The sequence below is a fragment of the Hyla sarda genome, chromosome 2 (genome assembly GCF_029499605.1).
Source record: "Hyla sarda isolate aHylSar1 chromosome 2, aHylSar1.hap1, whole genome shotgun sequence".
NCBI lineage: Eukaryota > Metazoa > Chordata > Amphibia > Anura > Hylidae > Hyla > Hyla sarda.
This window is the reverse complement of record NC_079190.1, coordinates 391,662-409,463: the sequence shown is the minus strand read 5'-3', so window position 1 is coordinate 409,463 and position 17,802 is coordinate 391,662. Positions and strand designations below refer to the sequence as shown.

At 47.2% G+C, this 17,802-nt stretch overlaps 1 protein-coding gene across 1 annotated transcript; it reads right to left on the bottom strand.

Annotated features, from left to right (window-relative positions):
• Positions 1 to 5,300: 5,300 nt before the first annotated feature.
• On the bottom strand, positions 5,301 to 6,263 carry LOC130358132 (olfactory receptor 52P1-like). Its single transcript, XM_056560961.1, has one exon. The coding sequence runs from the start codon at positions 6,261 to 6,263 to the stop codon at positions 5,301 to 5,303; it is 963 nt and encodes a 320-aa protein (XP_056416936.1).
• Positions 6,264 to 17,802: the final 11,539 nt, after the last annotated feature.

Genomic DNA, 17,802 nt, shown 5'->3' with positions numbered 1-17,802 from the left:
GACCCCTTTACATCAATTGTGTAAACAATGAAAGATTGGACTGTACCATACGCTTCCGCACGGAGCCCCTTCTAATGAGCATCGGATCTCATCACGAGAGGATTGAACTTTTGGTCCTCCCCAATTGCACCTCGGAAATTCTCCTTGGACTTCCCTGGCTTCAACTTCATTCCCCAACCCTGGATTGGTCCACTGGGGAGATCAAGAGTTGGGGGCCCTCTTGTTCCAAGGACTGTCTAAGACCGGTTCCCAGTAACCCTTGCCGTGACTCTGTGGTTCCCTCAGTAACCGGTCTCCCTAAGGCCTATATGGACTTCGCGGATGTTTTCTGCAAAAAACAAGCTGAGACTCTACCTCCTCACAGGCCTTATGATTGCCCTATCGACCTCCTCCCGGGTACTACTCCACCCCGGGGCAGAATTTATCCTCTCTCTGCCCCAGAGACTCTTGCCATGTCTGAGTATGTCCAGGAAAATTTAAAAAAGGGCTTTATCCGTAAATCCTCCTCTCCTGCCGGAGCTGGATTTTTCTTTGTGTCCAAAAAAGATGGCTCCCTACGTCCTTGCATTGACTACCGCGGTCTTAATAAAATCACGGTTAAGAACCGCTACCCCCTACCCCTCATCTCTGAACTCTTTGATCGCCTCCAAGGTGCCCACATCTTTACTAAATTGGACTTAAGAGGCGCCTATAACCTCATCCGCATCAGAGAGGGGGATGAGTGGAAAACGGCGTTTAACACCAGAGATGGACACTTTGAGTATCTGGTCATGCCCTTTGGCCTGTGCAACGCCCCTGCTGTCTTCCAAGACTTTGTCAATGAAATTTTTCGTGATCTGCTATACTCCTGTGTTGTTGTATATCTGGACGATATCCTAATTTTCTCTGCCAATCTAGAAGAACACCGCCAGCATGTCCGTATGGTTCTTCAGAGACTTCGTGACAATCAACTCTATGCCAAAATTGAGAAATGTCTGTTTGAATGCCAATCTCTTCCTTTTCTAGGATATTTGGTCTCTGGCCAGGGACTACAAATGGATCCAGACAAACTCTCTGCCGTCTTAGATTGGCCACGCCCCTCCAGACTCCGTGCTATCCAACGCTTTTTGGGGTTCGCCAATTATTACAGGCAATTTATTCCACATTTTTCTACCGTTGTGGCTCCTATCGTGGCTTTAACCAAAAAAAATGCCGATCCCAAGTCGTGGCCTCCTCAAGCGGAAGACGCCTTTAAACGACTCAAGTCTGCCTTTTCTTCGGCTCCCGTGCTCTCCAGACCTGACCCTTCCAAACCCTTCCTATTGGAGGTTGATGCCTCCTCAGTGGGAGCTGGAGCTGTTCTTTTACAAAAAAATTCTTCCGGGCATGCTGTCACTTGTGGTTTTTTTTCTAGGACCTTCTCTCCGGCGGAGAGGAACTACTCCATCGGGGATCGAGAGCTTCTAGCCATTAAATTAGCACTTGAGGAATGGAGGCATCTGCTGGAGGGATCAAGATTTCCAGTTATTATTTACACCGACCACAAGAACCTCTCCTACCTCCAGTCTGCCCAACGGCTGAATCCTCGCCAGGCCCGGTGGTCTCTGTTCTTTGCCCGATTTAATTTTGAGATTCACTTTCGTCCTGCCGATAAGAACATTAGGGCCGATGCTCTCTCTCGTTCCTCGGATGCCTCAGAAGTTGAACTCTCTCCGCAACACATCATTCCACCTGACTGCCTGATCTCCACTTCTCCAGCCTCCATCAGGCAAACTCCTCCAGGAAAGACCTTTGTTTCTCCACGCCAACGCCTCGGAATCCTCAAATGGGGTCACTCCTCCCATCTCGCTGGTCATGTGGGCATCAAGAAATCTGTGCAACTCATCTCCCGCTTCTATTGGTGGCCGACTCTGGAGACGGATGTTGTGGACTTTGTGCGAGCCTGCACTATCTGTGCCCGGGATAAGACTCCTCGCCAGAAGCCCGCTGGTTTTCTTCATCCCCTGCCTGTCCCCGAACAGCCTTGGTCTCTGATTGGTATGGATTTTATTACTGATTTACCCCCTTCCCGTGGCAACACTGTTATTTGGGTGGTCGTTGATCGATTCTCCAAAATGGCACATTTCATCCCTCTTCCTGGTCTTCCTTCAGCGCCTCAGTTGGCTAAACAATTTTTTGTACACATTTTTCGTCTTCACGGATTGCCTACGCAGATCGTCTCGGATAGAGGCGTCCAATTCGTGTCTAAATTCTGGAGGGCTCTCTGTAAACAACTCAAGATTAAATTAAATTTTTCTTCTGCATATCATCCCCAGTCCAATGGACAAGTAGAAAGAATTAACCAAGTCTTGGGTGATTATTTACGACATTTTGTTTCCTCCCGCCAGGATGACTGGGCAGATCTCCTTCCATGGGCCGAATTCTCGTATAACTTCAGAGTCTCTGAATCTTCCTCCAAATCCCCATTTTTCGTGGTGTACGGCCGTCACCCTCTTCCCCCCCTCCCTACCCCCTTGCCCTCTGGTCTGCCCGCTGTGGATGAAATTTCTCGTGACCTTTCCATTATATGGAGAGAGACACAAAATTCTCTCCTACAGGCTTCATCACGCATGAAGAGGTTCGCGGATAAGAAAAGAAGAGCTCCTCCCGTTTTTTCCCCTGGAGACAAGGTATGGCTCTCCGCTAAATATGTCCGCTTCCGTGTCCCTAGCTACAAGTTGGGACCACGCTATCTTGGTCCTTTCAAAATTTTGTGTCAAATTAATCCTGTCTCTTACAAACTTCTTCTTCCTCCTTCTCTTCGTATCCCTAATGCCTTTCACGTCTCTCTTCTTAAACCACTCATCCTCAACCGTTTTTCTCCCAAATCTGTTCCTCCCACTCCTGTTTCCGGCTCCTCGGACATCTTCTCTGTCAAAGAGATCTTAGCCTCTAAAAAGGTCAGAGGGAAAACTTTTTTTCTAGTGGACTGGGAGGGTTGTGGTCCTGAAGAGAGATCCTGGGAACCTGAGGACAACATCCTAGATAAAAGTCTGCTCCTCAGGTTCTCAGGCCCTAAAAAGAGGGGGAGACCCAAGGGGGGGGGTACTGTTACGCCGAGCGCTCCGGGTCCCCGCTCCTCCCCGGAGCGCTCGCTACACTCTCTCCGCTGCAGCGCTCCGGTCAGATCCACTGACCCGGGGCGCTGCGATTCTGCTTCCAGCCGGGATGCGATTCGCGATGCGGGTAGCGCCCGCTCGCGATGCGCACCCCGGCTCCCGTACCTGACTCGCTCTCCCTCGGTCCTGTCCCGGCGCGCGCGGCCCCGCTCCCTAGGGCGCGCGCGCGCCGGGTCTTTGCGATTTAAAGGGCCACTGCGCCGCTGATTGGCGCAGTGATTCCAATTAGTGTCTTCACCTGTGCACTTCCCTATATCACCTCACTTCCCCTGCACTTCCCTGCCGGATCTTGTTGCCATTGTGCCAGTGAAAGCGTTCCTTGTATGTTCCTAGCCTGTGTTCCAGACCTCCTGCCGTTGCCCCTGACTACGATCCTTGCTGCCTGCCCCGACCTTCTGCTACGTCCAACCTTGCTTCTGTCTACTCCCTTGTACCGCGCCTATCTTCAGCAGCCAGAGAGGTTGAGCCGTTGCTAGTGGATACGACCTGGTCACTACCGCCGCAGCAAGACCATCCCGCTTTGCGGCGGGCTCTGGTGAAAACCAGTAGTGACTTAGAACCGATCCACTAGCACGGTCCACGCCAATCCCTCTCTGGCACAGAGGATCCACTACCCGCCAGCCGGCATCGTGACACATATCCCCCAACATATCCCCAACATATCCCCAACATATCCCCACCATATCCCCCAACATATCCCCAACATATCCTCAATATATCCCCAACATATCTCCAACATATCCCCACCATATCCCCCAACATATCCTCAACATATCCTCAACATATCTCCAACATATCCCCAACATATCCCCAACATATCCTCAACATATCTCCAACATATCCCCAACATATCCCCAACATATCCTCAACATATCCCCAACATATCCCCAACATATCCTCCAACATATCCCCAACATATCCTCCCAACATATCCCCAACATATCCTCAATATATCCCCACACCTCTTGTTTGAATAGTTATTGTGTAATGTTATGTCTGATACTTGTCTTTGTTTGTACCCCATAATTGTAAACGCTGCAGAATCTGTAGGCGCCATATAAATAAAATAAAAATAAAAAATACAAGATTGTAGATGTGCGACCATGTCTGTCTTCTGTCTGAATTCACATTGTGTTTTCTATCCCCTCCTTTTTTTTTTTTTTTTTAACATGTGTCTGCACTCTTCCCCACCCCCTCAGCCCAACCCTATATAAGTAGTAGTTAGCTACAAAAGGGCCATTTCTTTCCTAGCAGCCTCCCAGTCTGACTGGGAGAGTATGGTAAGTAAGCTATTACACCTTGTTCACACTGGTGTGGTGCTGTGCGGCGTCCGTTGCCGCCGTGGTGCCGTGTCTGTGGGGGGGTGTGGCCCATAGACTGGTTTGAGTGGCGTTGGGGCCGCTCGGCCAGTGGGTCGTTCCCCTCCCCGTGCTACGCCATTTTATGCTAGGGATGTTAGGGACCCACTCTAAATAGGTGGCCTTGACGTGGCGAGTGGGCTTGGTACTTTTTGAGCAAAAATGTATACTAACAACCTGTTAGTTTTTGATATTATGCTGAGAAGCAATTAGATCATTATACAAAATTGTAGATGTGCGACCAGGCCTGTTTCTTCTACCTGAATTCATATAAAGGGTTTAGCAAAGCAAGTTCAGAAAACAAAAATGAAGTCCTTACGGCATAATGGTATAGCAGTCCTTGTGAGTGAGTCTACAGCTGTTCTTAGGATCTTGTCAGCTTATGCCACAGGTTTTTTGAACCAAAATTTTTTTTGTGTACCATCTCAGTCTTATAAGTCTTCTTTTATAGGAGGGAAAACTCCATCCCTCCCCCCCTCCCCTCTGATCCCACCAGGTGGGGGGGGGGGGGGCATCTCTCTTCCTGGACCCTTATCTCATCCAGCTGCTACAAAGGAATATAACCCAGGAAGACAGACCCCCAATAAAACTGGAATACACAAAACAATGACACAGTCTGAATGAACCCTCACCCATGCCTTAGATTATACAAATACACATGTATGATCCCATAATCAGCCCTTGAGCCAACGCTCTAAGACATTGGCTGGACTGAGTGGTCCGATGTCTTGTGTTCTCCATCTCCTGTAGGTCTGTGATACCCATAGACTGTGATATACATCAGGGTCAATACTGTTTCTTCATATTACAGGTTCCGTGACTTCTGAGAATGTAAGATTTTCACCACGTTCTTCTGAATCTCTTTTGTGTTGATTCCATAAATGATCGGATTTAACATAGGAGCAAAGATCAGGTAGAGATTGGACAGAAGGATTTTGGTGGGTGACGCCTTGTGCCCCCCAAACCTCTGAGACACAAATGAGAAGAGCGCTGGGATGTAAGCCACAAGAATGACACAGATGTGAGTGACACAAGTGTTCCAAACTTTACGCCGAGCCTTGTGAGATGGAAGCCTCAGGACGGCCTTCACTATCAAAGTGTAAGACGCTGCAATAAACACAATATCTACTCCCACCACAGAGAGAGCGACAAATAACCCATAGATACTATTAACCCTGATGTCACCACAGGAAAGCTTGGCTACTGCCATGTGTTCACAATAGGTCTGTGCAATAAGGTGGCTACCACAAAATGGCAGCCTCTTGACCAAAAATGGGTGTGGGAATATCAAGAGAATTCCTCTCATGGCCACTAATATGCCAATCTTTGTGATGACCGGGGTGCTGAGGATGGTGACGTACCTCAACGGGTGACACACCGCCACATAGCGATCAAAGGCCATGGCCAAGAGCACAGAGGAACTCATGACAGAAAAAGAATGGACAAAAAACATCTGGATCAGACAACCCTCAAAGATGATCTCCCGATTGTTGAACCAGAAGATAAGAAGCATTTTGGGGACGGTGGAATTAGACTTGACGAGATCGGCAGACAATAACATAAAGACTAAAAGATACATGGGTTGGTGGAGACTTGGCTCGTTTTTAATGATAAACAGAACACAAACATTTCCCAACAAAGCAACTAAGTACATGAAAAAGACGGGCAAAGAAATCCAAGCATGGAGATATTCTAGTCCGGGGATCCCAGCCAAGAAGAAAGGAGATGGGAGGCTGAGATTCATCGTCGTGATGGTAATTACTGACATTCTGACATCATCTGAGATCTTCACATGTACACGAGGCCCCGATGCCTACAATGAATCTAATAGAAAAAAATCCATATAACAAATATTAGAATATAATGTAAGAGATGCATGTCAGCTCACTCAGGGCGGGGTGCACAGGTCTTCTCTGGCAACAGGTGAGAAAACTGTAACCATGCTGGCACTCTTCCTTATTGCAGATAAAATGCAGGATACATACAAAAGGTAAAACCATGCAGTCAGAAAGAAAGATTGACATGTTTCCAGTGTACACCCTTTAGCGAAAACCTGAGACCATCTATATACACCTCCATGATATATACCTCCCCCTCCATAATGTGTATGTACACCACAGAGATTTACTGGAGTTGTTTATTGCTTAGACACGTGACCTCATCTTTACACCATTCTGTTCTATATTTCTATTCTGCACTTCTATTTAATATCAGCTATGAGACCATCTCTAATTTCAGTGATGTTCTTCCCCTGGACCTCCCTACTTACCTGGGCTGGCAGACATTCTCTTACAGACATGGATGGTGGGTTCTGTGTTCTGGAGAAGTTGGGGGTAGTTATACGGTTGTGTTGTCATCCCAAGAGAAATTCAGACTTTGGAGAAAAGAGTTTGGATATTTCTGCACAATTAATTGCAGTAGTAATTGAGTCTCTGAGGCTTCTTGTGTCTTTCTTGGGAACATAATAAGATTCTTAGCTGTGACGCTGTCCAGGCCTTGAGAAAAACCTTAACCATTTCAAAGCTTCTTCTTTACGTCAACCTTAAAAGATTTTGGAAATGAAATGAGAAATGAAACAATGAGAGATTCATGGACACATTTATGAAGACCTAACTATTGTCTTGCTTTCTGATTCTGTACTGTATCTTGGTTTTGACTTGGCCTGTCTGACATCTCTTGGCTTTCGCTTGGCCTGTCTGACATAGTTTGGCTTTCACTTGGCCTGTCTGACATCTCTTGGCTTTCACTTGGCCAGTCTGACATCTCTTGGCTTTCACTTGGCCTGTCTGACATCTCTTGGCTTTCACTTGGCCTGTCTGACATAGTTTGGCTTTCACTTGGCCAGTCTGACATCTCTTGGCTTTCACTTGGCCTGTCTGACATAGTTTGGCTTTGACTTTGCCTGTCTGACATCTCTTGGCTTTCACTTGGCCTGTCTGACATCTCTTGGTATTTACTTGGCCTGTCGGACATCTCCTGGTTTTGACTTGGCCTGTCTAACATCTCTTGGCTTTGACTTGGCCTGTCTGACATCTCTTGGCTTTGACTTGGCCTTTCTGACATCTCTTGGGTTTGACTTGGCCTGTCTGACATCTCTTGGCCTGTCTGACATCACTGCAGCACCCCAGGACCCCCACGATCTCCGCTGCAGAACCTCAAACAGCACCTCGCTGTAACGCTCCCTCCCATAGACTTGCATTGAGGGTGTGTGGCCGTGATGTCATGAGCCCCCATCCAGCACCGCCAGTCATCCGGCAAGGAGTGAAGTTAGCTCCATGCACCACACAATCAGACGTCGTATTCTGTGAGACATAACTTTTTTAGTTTTTTTCACTGATGCAATTGTGTGAGGACTCTTTTTTTGCTGGACTTGTTGACGTTTTTGGGGGACTATTTTTGCATATGGTTTTGGGTGCATTATATATATATATATATATATATATATATATATATATATATATATAACCAAAAAAGGCCGCAGCAACTCCAAACAAGGTGCAGAAAAAGGTGCTTTATTCACACAATGTGAGGTAACGTTTCGGTTTGCTCTCCAAACCATTTTCAAGCCTTTAGGCTTGCCCCCCTCACCACCGATCACTTCACAGGGGGAAGGAGTAGACCCCCGCAATATCATCTGACTTTGACATAAGGGACCTGGGGCCAGAGTCCCAGAAAAATTAAACATCCCTTTCAAAAGACACGTAAGAGGTGGAGGAGTTCTCCAGAATGCGATTGTTGACTATGTCCCCTTTATGGTGAGAGATGATAAAATCTCTCCCTTTTTAGGGACAACACCCAAGGGAGAAACTTGGAAATTTGGAAATAGAATGGAAGGGGCCTGCAAGCCTACCAGGGGCAACCTCCTCCATGACCTTAGCACTCAAAACCCCCGAGTAGTCCTAAGCCAAGCGCAACTTGTCAGAAAAATAGTTAGAGATGTAAAGTTAGAGATGAGGTGTATATAAGAAGGATAACATCCTAACAAGGGTGAAGGGGTCATAGCGCCACCAAGAGGCACCATCATGGGACATATAGATGCTATAAATGACATCCAGGTAGACGAACAAGTTAGAGTAGTGGTCTGGATGCTTTTGCCCCATGACACAGGCGAGTAGAGAAAAAGCCTGTGGCTAATTGTTGGTGGTCTTAGTGACCTTAAGCTTTATGTCATACGGCCCTGCACCTGCCCTTCTTGTGGTTCGTGTGTTGGTCAACAGACACCATTAACCAGATGTCAACGTAATTGTTCCCTAGCAGGCAGGGGCTTGGACTGAGATGGGAAAGGAAATGAAGGGGCCTCAGAACCCCTCACTGACAAACGATTCACCTAGGCCTTTAACTCCTTAAGGACACATGACGTACCGGTACGTCATGAGTCCGCTCGCGATCTATAACGTATATCATAGCGGGTCGGGTCCGGCCTCTAACAACGGCTGGGACCCGTGGCTAATAGCGCGCAGCATTGATCGCGGTGCCGCGCGCTATTAACCCTTTAGGCGTGGCATTCAAAGTTGAACGCCGCGTCTAAAGTGAAAGTGAAGGCATGCCGGTTAGCTCAGGGAGCTGTTCGGGATAGCTGCAGCGAAATCGCGGCATCCCGAACAGCTTACAGGACAGCCGGAGGATCCCTACCTGCCTCCTCCGATCGCCGAATGACTGCTCAGTGCCTGAGATCCAGGCATGAGCAGTCAAGCGGAAGAATCATCGATCACTGGTTTCCTATCAGAAACCACTGATCAATGTAATAGATCAGTGTGTGCAGTGTTATAGGTCCCTATGGGATAGCAATGATCAGTGTGTGCAGTGTTGTAGGTCCCTATGGGAGCTATAACACTGCAAAAAAAAAGTGGGAAAAAAAAGTGAATAAAGATCATTTAACCCCTTCCCTATTAAAAGTTTGAATCACCCCCCTTTTCCCATAAAAAAAACACAGTGCAAATAAAAATAAAAATAAACATATATGGTATCGCCGTGTGCAGAAATGTCCGAGTTATAAAAATATATCGTTAATTAAACCGCACGATCAATGGCGTACGCGCAAAAAAAAAAATCCAAAGTCCAAAATAGTGCATTTTTGGTCACTTTTTATATCAGGAAAAAATGAATAAAAAGCTATCAATAAGTCCTATCAATGCCAAAAGGGTACCGCTAAAAACTTCAGATCACGGCACAAAAAATGAGCCCTCATACCAGCCCGTACGCTGAAAAATAAAAAAGTTATAGGGGGTCAGAAGATGAGAATTTTAAACGTATACATTTTCCTGCATGTAGTTATGATTTTTTCCAGAAGTGCGACAAAATCAAACCTATATAAGTAGGGGATCATTTTAATCGTATGGACCTACAGAATAAAGATAAGGTGTCATTTTACTGAAAAATGTACTGTGTAGAAACGGATGCCCCCAAAATTACAAAACAGCGTTTTTTTCAATTTTGTCTCACAATGACTTTTCTTTCCATTTCACCGTAGATTTGTGGGCAAAATGACTGACGTCATTACAAAGTAGAATTGGTGGCACAAAAAATAAGCATCATATGGATTTTTAGGTGCAAAATTGAAAGAGTTATGATTTTTTAAAGGCAAGGAGAAAAAAATGAAAATGCAAAATCGGAAAAACCCTCGGTCCTTAAGGGGTTAAGGGGCGGAACCTACTCCATCATCCAACCCACGCCCCAAGCATCGGCATAAGCAAACTCACCAGCTTCAGATGCTGAACTTGGACCTGTGGATGAAGACGATGCAGTGCTCAAGGAAATAACAGCCATAGGTAATAAAGCTGCATCATCAGCAGTAACTAAGGAAGCGGTGACGGGTAAAGTGGAACTCTGTTCCCGTGCAAATCAATTATTATTAATGCACACATCAAAGTAAGTGAATAACACACTGACACGTTGTTCAGTACCAAAATTCTTCCTTCCTTTTATTACAGCATTTCACAGGGGTTTATGTAGACTTCAGAATTAACATAAATTACCTCCCACATTATTGATTAATTATTAGTGAAGTGTTTATAGTCTACGTGTACATAGTTTTGTAATGCACAAGTTTGACTTGTTTTGCTTCTAAGCGCTAAGCAATTATTAACCTTGTTCTTCTCCTCAAATGTCCAAATGTCATTTTGACATTACTTTGCAAACTGCAAACAGTCCAATCTTGATCACGGGGGAAAGGCTAATTTCTTTCTGGTCAGCTAATATTGAGAATAATACAGGAATATGGGTTCACTACTGTGGTAGATGTATACAATGACATTTGCTAACCATGAACACTGATGTAAAATTGAGACATTAGCCAGTATATCCTTGTATGAAGAACATACCTGAGCCTGCACACCAACGCCAAGGTTTCTCAAGTGGTACGGGACCTAACACTAAACCTACCTGTGCCGTATGGGCAATACCAGGGGCCAGTGGGCAATTACAGCAGTATTAGGCCGACTCACAGCCTCCTCCCAGGTACCCTCCAGTGTGGCTGCAAGCACACATACAATGGGAGGAGGGAGGCAGGTTACAAGCCCCACCTAAGTTGGCTAATATAGGTGCCGGCCTCACAGGTGCTCCTTAATGCTGCCTGGAAGATGTTCAAGGCACATAACATATGGAGTTTACACACCTCCAAGTATAAAGTTTAAACAACAACAAAAACATGTTCTCAAATGGCTGGAGGTGCTCAACCCCAAATGCAGTTGTGCATTTATACTGGGGGAGCAGATCCTGCCCTTGTTGAGGGATAGCCAATGTCATTGTTTACATCTACCACAGTAGTGCACCGAAATTCCTGTATTATTCTAATTGTTACACATCCACACCGTTTATCTGGTGTAGGATTCTATTGTGGCACTTGTAGTCCGCTGCAGGCATCCTCCATTGTATGCATTTTTATGCTGGGGATCGCCCCTAGCAATGGACTACAAGGGCAGGATCTGCTCCCCCAGTATAAATGCACAACCGCATATGGGTTTGAGCACCTCCAGTGATTTGAGACCAGGTTTTTGTTGTCAGCTAATATTGAGCAAAGAACTAAGCAGATGTAAAATAAGTCATTTTATCAATTAAAATATATATGATTATATATATTAAATCCATTACATGGGTACGCTGGTAGCCATGGTGCTCCCCACCCTGGAGAATCTCCGTGAAGCACGGCGCTGGTACCACAACCGTGAATGACCAGATACCCTCCAAATGCAAGACAACTCAAAGAGTGATGAGGTGAGCACCACTGGGAGGACCTTGATCAATGACTCCCTCTTGAGGTGGGGGAATGACAACTCTCGCCAAAGGATTTAGAACCAAGCTTTCTCCTGGAGGACCTAGAACAATGGGCCACCTAAAGGACTTCGAGTGATGACATAGGATGCCTTCTGTGCTCCCTCAATGACCGGTGAACACCACAGATCACTGAGGGAGAGAAGGATCTGGTGCTAACAAAGTTCTGTGCCCTGATAGATACAGAAGATGCTGAAGTAGGGGCAACTGGGATCACAGAAGAGGGAGAAACAGCAGTTTCAGGCTGCACAGGAGTTGGGGAGGTGGGATAAACTGCACTGACAGCCTCCTTAGCCCCTGTGGAGGTTGCTTCAACCTCCACTCCCATACTATAGATCACAACAGTAAAGGTGAAGTAGAGATGAGCGAATTTTTGAATAATTTAATTCAGCCGATTCGCCGAATTTTCCAAAAAAAAGTCGTTCGGTCCGAATTTATTCGAGGCAAATCACTATTAAAAACGGTTATTTCTGGGCTACAGAGAGCCTCAATAGGGGTGTAGAACACTTTGCCTTGCCATAACACGCATATGGACTGTGCTGGGTTAGTGAAATAATACTGTTATTCAGACTGACATGCAGATGAGAGGCGTCGCTATTAGAATCACTGCCGCAGAGCAGCACAATGACACAGCATGGAGGTGGCGGCAGCAAGAGGAGACCATATAGTGGCTGAATGACACAGCATGGAGGTGGCGGCAGCAAGAGGAGACCATATAGTGGCTGAATGACACAGCCTGGAGGTGGCATCAGCAGCATCAAGAGTCCTGAAAGGGACCTGGTGATAGAGTGGTGCAGTGGGTGGCAATACCAGTACACGGTGACGAAGGTGGGTGAAGAGAGGAGAACTTGGCATCAGATGTGGCATCAGGCAGGTGGCAGGATCAGAATAGTAGCTGAGGCAGGTAGGCAGAAGAAAACGGTCTCTTTTGTAAAAGTGTTAGTGTTCACAAGTATTGAGGATATGCATTACGTAAAACTTAACTTTTACTAATATTCTTAGTATAAAATATCTGGACCCAATTTTATTTTTTTTTTAAATCAAACTAAAGGAAAGTTGTGCAAAAAATACCACCTGCCCCCTACACCACCAAGTATTGATGTGATGCAAAGACCTCTAAAAGGTAGAAGGGAACAACGTATGGTCCATTGTAACCGGTGGGGGTAAAAACTTCCCCTGTGAGGCCCTACTCTCATATTATTAATTCCCTTCTTGGCAATTGTTACTCTCCCTGTTTCCACCTTAAAACCCTGGGAAATGTGTTTGTAGGTGGAAATAGGGAGAGGTTCCTGTGAGGCGCCACCCTTTTTAGGGTGAGTAACACTTGCCAAGAAGGGAATTAAAGGGGTTATTCAGGAAAAAAAACTTTTTTTTTATATATCAACTAGCTCCAGAAAGTTAAACAGATTTGTAAATTACTTCTATTAAAAAATCTTAATCGTTATGGTATTTATGAGCTTCTAAAGTTAAGGTTGTTCTTTTCTGTCTATGTGCTCTCTGATGACAACTGTCTCGGGAAGTAAATCCCCATAGCAAACCTCTGCTAAACTGGGCGGTTCCCGAGACACATGTCATCATAGAGCACTTAGGCAGAAAAGAACAACCTTAACTTCAGAAGCTCATAAGTACTAAAAGGATTAAGATTTTTTAATAGAAGTAATTTACAAATCTGTTTAACTTTCTGGAGCCAGTTGATGTATAAAAAAAGTTTTTTCCTGGAATACCCCTTTAATAATGTGAGAGTAGGGCCTTACAGGGGAAGTTTTTACCTCCACCGGTTACAATGGACCATACGTTGTTCCCTTCCACCTTTTAAAGGTCTTTGTATCACATCAATACTTGTTGGTGTAGGTGGCACATGGTGTTTTTTGCTCACCTTTCCTTTTGTTTAATTTAAAAAACAAATTTGGGTCCATATATTTTAACTTAAGAAAAGTTGTTTTACGTAATGCATATCCTCAGTACTTACTTGTGGTCTGATGTAGAGGTTTGTAATTGGGGAGCAGCACCTTAAATCTGTTTGGCACTATCCATATTTGGGAAGTGTTGGTGTGGCACCATGGTCAATCTACTCTGATGCATCAGCCATTGGTGGGTGGAAATCCTGGCTGATCCATCCCTGATTCATCTTGACAAACGTCAGTCTCTCCAAATGTTTCGTGGACAGACGAGTTCTCCTTGGGGTGACTATGGCCTCGGCCGCACTAAACACCCGCTCTGATGGCACACTACTGGCTGGGCAGGACAGCTTTTCCAGGGCAAACTCTGCTAGTTGCGGCCACAAATCAAGTTTGGCTGCCCAGAAGTTCAGTGGATTTTCAATGGTTGTTGGCATGGTCATGTCAAGGTATGCCACCACCTGCTGGTTCAGGTTCTGCTCCATGTCTACCTGATGCTGATGAGTTGCTTCACTATGTGGGTGAAGAAAGCTACTCATCAGCGACTGTAGACTCAGGCTGCTGCTGATTGAGCTGGTACTGCTCCTGCCACCCCTCCCCTCCCCAGCAGCCATGGCAGTGGAAGGTGAGCGCAGAGGGCCCCCCGAGTCAGACTTGTGAGAAGATGGACAATGGCGCAACTGACTACTTGGGATGTCTTTATAGTAGGTCAGTTTGTCCTCCCTCTCAGTGGGTGTGTAAAAAATTCCCCCATTTTGTGCCGGTAGCGAGGGTCCAATAAGGTGGAGAGCCAGAAGTCATCCCACTGACGAATGGTGACAATTCTGCGGTCACTACGCAAGTAACTGAGCATGCATCGTGCCATTTTTGCAATTGACTTGGAGGGACTCCCTGCCTCCATCTCCACTGCATACTGCCACGGTGCGTCTGGGTCCTCTGTCTCACCTTCCTCATAACCCTCCAGCTCCTCTGGCTGCTCCTGCTCCTCCTCTCCTGTCAGATGACTAGAAAAATCGCACATCTTCCGAATCTTAAACTGTGCTCCGCTCTGCCCCTCCTCCTCCTCCAGTTCAGCCCCCCCAGGGCTCATGTGGCCGTGAGACGTAGGCGCCACGTCTCCAGCGCCCTGACCAGCCATCTATCCAACACGTGTTGTAGTAAATGAAGTGGTGGTTGATCCCGTAATCCTGGCAACTCACAAATAATGTGGCTTCCTCAAAGGGCCTGAGCAAACGGCAGGTGTCACGTATGAGCTGCCACTGGTTCACATTGAAGTTACACAGGGGAGTACTCCTATCTGCTTGGATCATCAAGAAATCGGTGAGGGCTTTTCTTTGTTCGTATAGTCTGTCCAACATATGGAGGATGGAATTCCAACGTGTGGAAACGTAAAAAATCAGACTATGTTGTGGGATACCGTTCTGACGCTGCAGCTCAAGGAGGGTGTGCTTGGCGGTGTACGAGTGGCTGAAGTGCATGCACAGTTTCCTTCCCATTGTTAGGATGTCTTGCAGATGGGGGAAACACTTCAAGAACTGCTTGACAATTAGATTGAACACGAGTGCCATGCAGGGCGCATGACTCAGCCTTCCCAGTCACAGCACAAGATGTTCTTCTCATTGTCGGTCACCATGGTTCCCATTTCCGGTTTTCGTGGAGTAAGCCGTGATTCGATTTCTTTACGAATGACTTTTAGCAGTTCTTCCCCTGTGGAACTCCGTTCGCAAAGGCAAACCATGTGAAGAACAGCGTTGTGCCCTGCAAACATGGTATGCTGAAGGGCCACTGAGACTTGTCCGTGCAGTGGAGGCCGAGGGCACGGTGGAGGATGAGGAGGCGGAGTCGCAGGACTGTCACAGGACCAACTACCTGAGAGCGAAAGTGTGGAGGAGAAAGCGGCGTGACCTGTCCAAGATGGTGTTGTGGCTGTGAAGGACATGTATTGCCCCTGACCCTAGTTACAGCTCCACACGTCTGCGCTGCCGTGCACTTCGGTAAACACCGACAGACTCAAGGACCAGCCCACTTCTCTTCCACAAAATTATGCAGGGCTAATTGATAAAGGGGTCTCCCCAAAAACGCGTCTAGCAATACCCTGCACTATACAGACCACCTCCTAGGATACAACAGCCAATATCTCTCAACAGCTGTAATCACCCACAATTGGGACCACTGCAACATATGTGCGCACTTGGACACGAGGATACCGCGCACCAGCTGTAATTTGCCTGCACCATCTACACACCTTACCTTCTTCTCCACGGCTGGACACCCTGTTGTGCCCCCCTGAAGGAAATCCGGGAACCCACGCAGACGGACCATCGGGCCGGCTGCTTAGCCGAACCAGTCAGCAACACAGAGCCCAGCACACCAGGGGCTACCATCCCGGCATCAACAAAGGGGTGAGTGGTGCTCAAGCACCAGCGTTCTAACAATTTCAGTGCCCTGACTAAGACATTTACTACTTTCAGATATACTAATAGAGCTATCTCCTACAGCGCTGAAAATTATTATATATCCCATCATAACCCATATCGCATTGCCTAACCTTTTCTTCTCCTCTTTTACATCTAATACACTCCAAACATTATATACCTAGAGATCTGTATCTACTATTTTGTTACCTTTGATTCTTTTGACATGTAGGGTTACGTGTATCACACAAACCTCGGTATATAATACAGTGTGAGCCTCCCAACCTCTATTTTTTACCACAAAAGTAGGAGGAGCAGGTGCATCTGGAGCGACCGAAGGAGGGTTTGACACACAGGTGGTGGAGCCTTGGCTGGATGACGGAGGGAGCGAATGGCCACTGGGTGATGCAGCAGGCTGGACCACTACATCGGAGCCACGGTTCTCCCAGGCCGCTTTATGGTGATGCTGCATATGTTGACGCAGGGCCGTGGTGCCGACATTGGGACCCTGGCTACGCTTCACCTTCTGCCGACAGATCTTGCATGTGGCTACGTGAACCTCCTCCGGATGCTTGATGAAAAACTTCCCCACCACCGAGTAGCTGATTTTCCCACCCGCAGTCCACACTAATTGACTGCTACTGGCGCCGTCTCCAGGAACCCCTGTTCCACTACCTCCCGGAAAGGTAGGCTGCCGCGAAGCATGTGGTCTCCCCCGGGCACGTTTGGCCCCTGAATTTCCACTCATGCCACCATGCTGACTGCCAACCGTGCTACCGCTTTGCTGCCTCAAGGGCAACCTGCAACCCTCTTCTCCTGATGATGATGAAGCCCCTTCTGCACCCGGCTCCCAATTGCGATCGGCTTCATCATCATCCACAGGTGTGTGAACGTCACTGATGTCCTCCTCAGGTTCCCCAACAGTGTCTGCTTCAGGACCCTGAACACTTGCAACACCGCCTCCCAAGTTACTCTCCTCATCATTACTTGTCCGCATATCAGAGGAAGCGGCAGATGTCTCCTCCCCTTCTTGCCTGTCCAGTAGCTGCTGACTGTCCTCTATTAGATCGTCCTCAGTAAATAGTGGAGCTGAACCCACAGCATAAGATACTTCTTTAGGAGAGGGAACAGCATAGGACAAAGGCAATGGGAGGACAGGGACTGCTCCCGGGCCATGCCAACTGAGGGTTGTGTCTGAGGAACCCACCGACTGTTGACTGGGGGTGTCAGATGTCCCTAGGGCGCGCGCGTGCCAGCTTTCTAAGATTTAAAGGGCCAGTGCACCGCTAATTGGTGCCTGGCCCAATCAGTCTAATCCCCTCCCTAGCACATAAATACCCACTTCCCCTTCCTGTCCTTTCCGGATCTTGTTGCCTTGTGCCCTGAGAAAGCGTTTAGTGTGTTCCCTTACCTGTGTATCCAGACCTTCTGCTGTTGCCCCGACTACGAACCTTGCCGCCTGCCCTAACTTTCTGCTACATCTGACCTCGCCTCTGTCTAGTCCTTGTGTACCGCACCAGTCTCAGGTGCCAGAGAGGTCGAGTCGCTACTGGGGACACGACCTGGTAGTTACTGCCGCAGCAAGTCCATCCCGCTTTGCGGCGGGCTCTGGTGAACTACCAGTAACTACTTAGAACCGATCCCCCAGTACGACCCGCGCCATCGCCTCTCTGGCACAGAGGATCCACCTCCAATGTCTTCACCAGCCGCCAGTCCGGATCCTGAC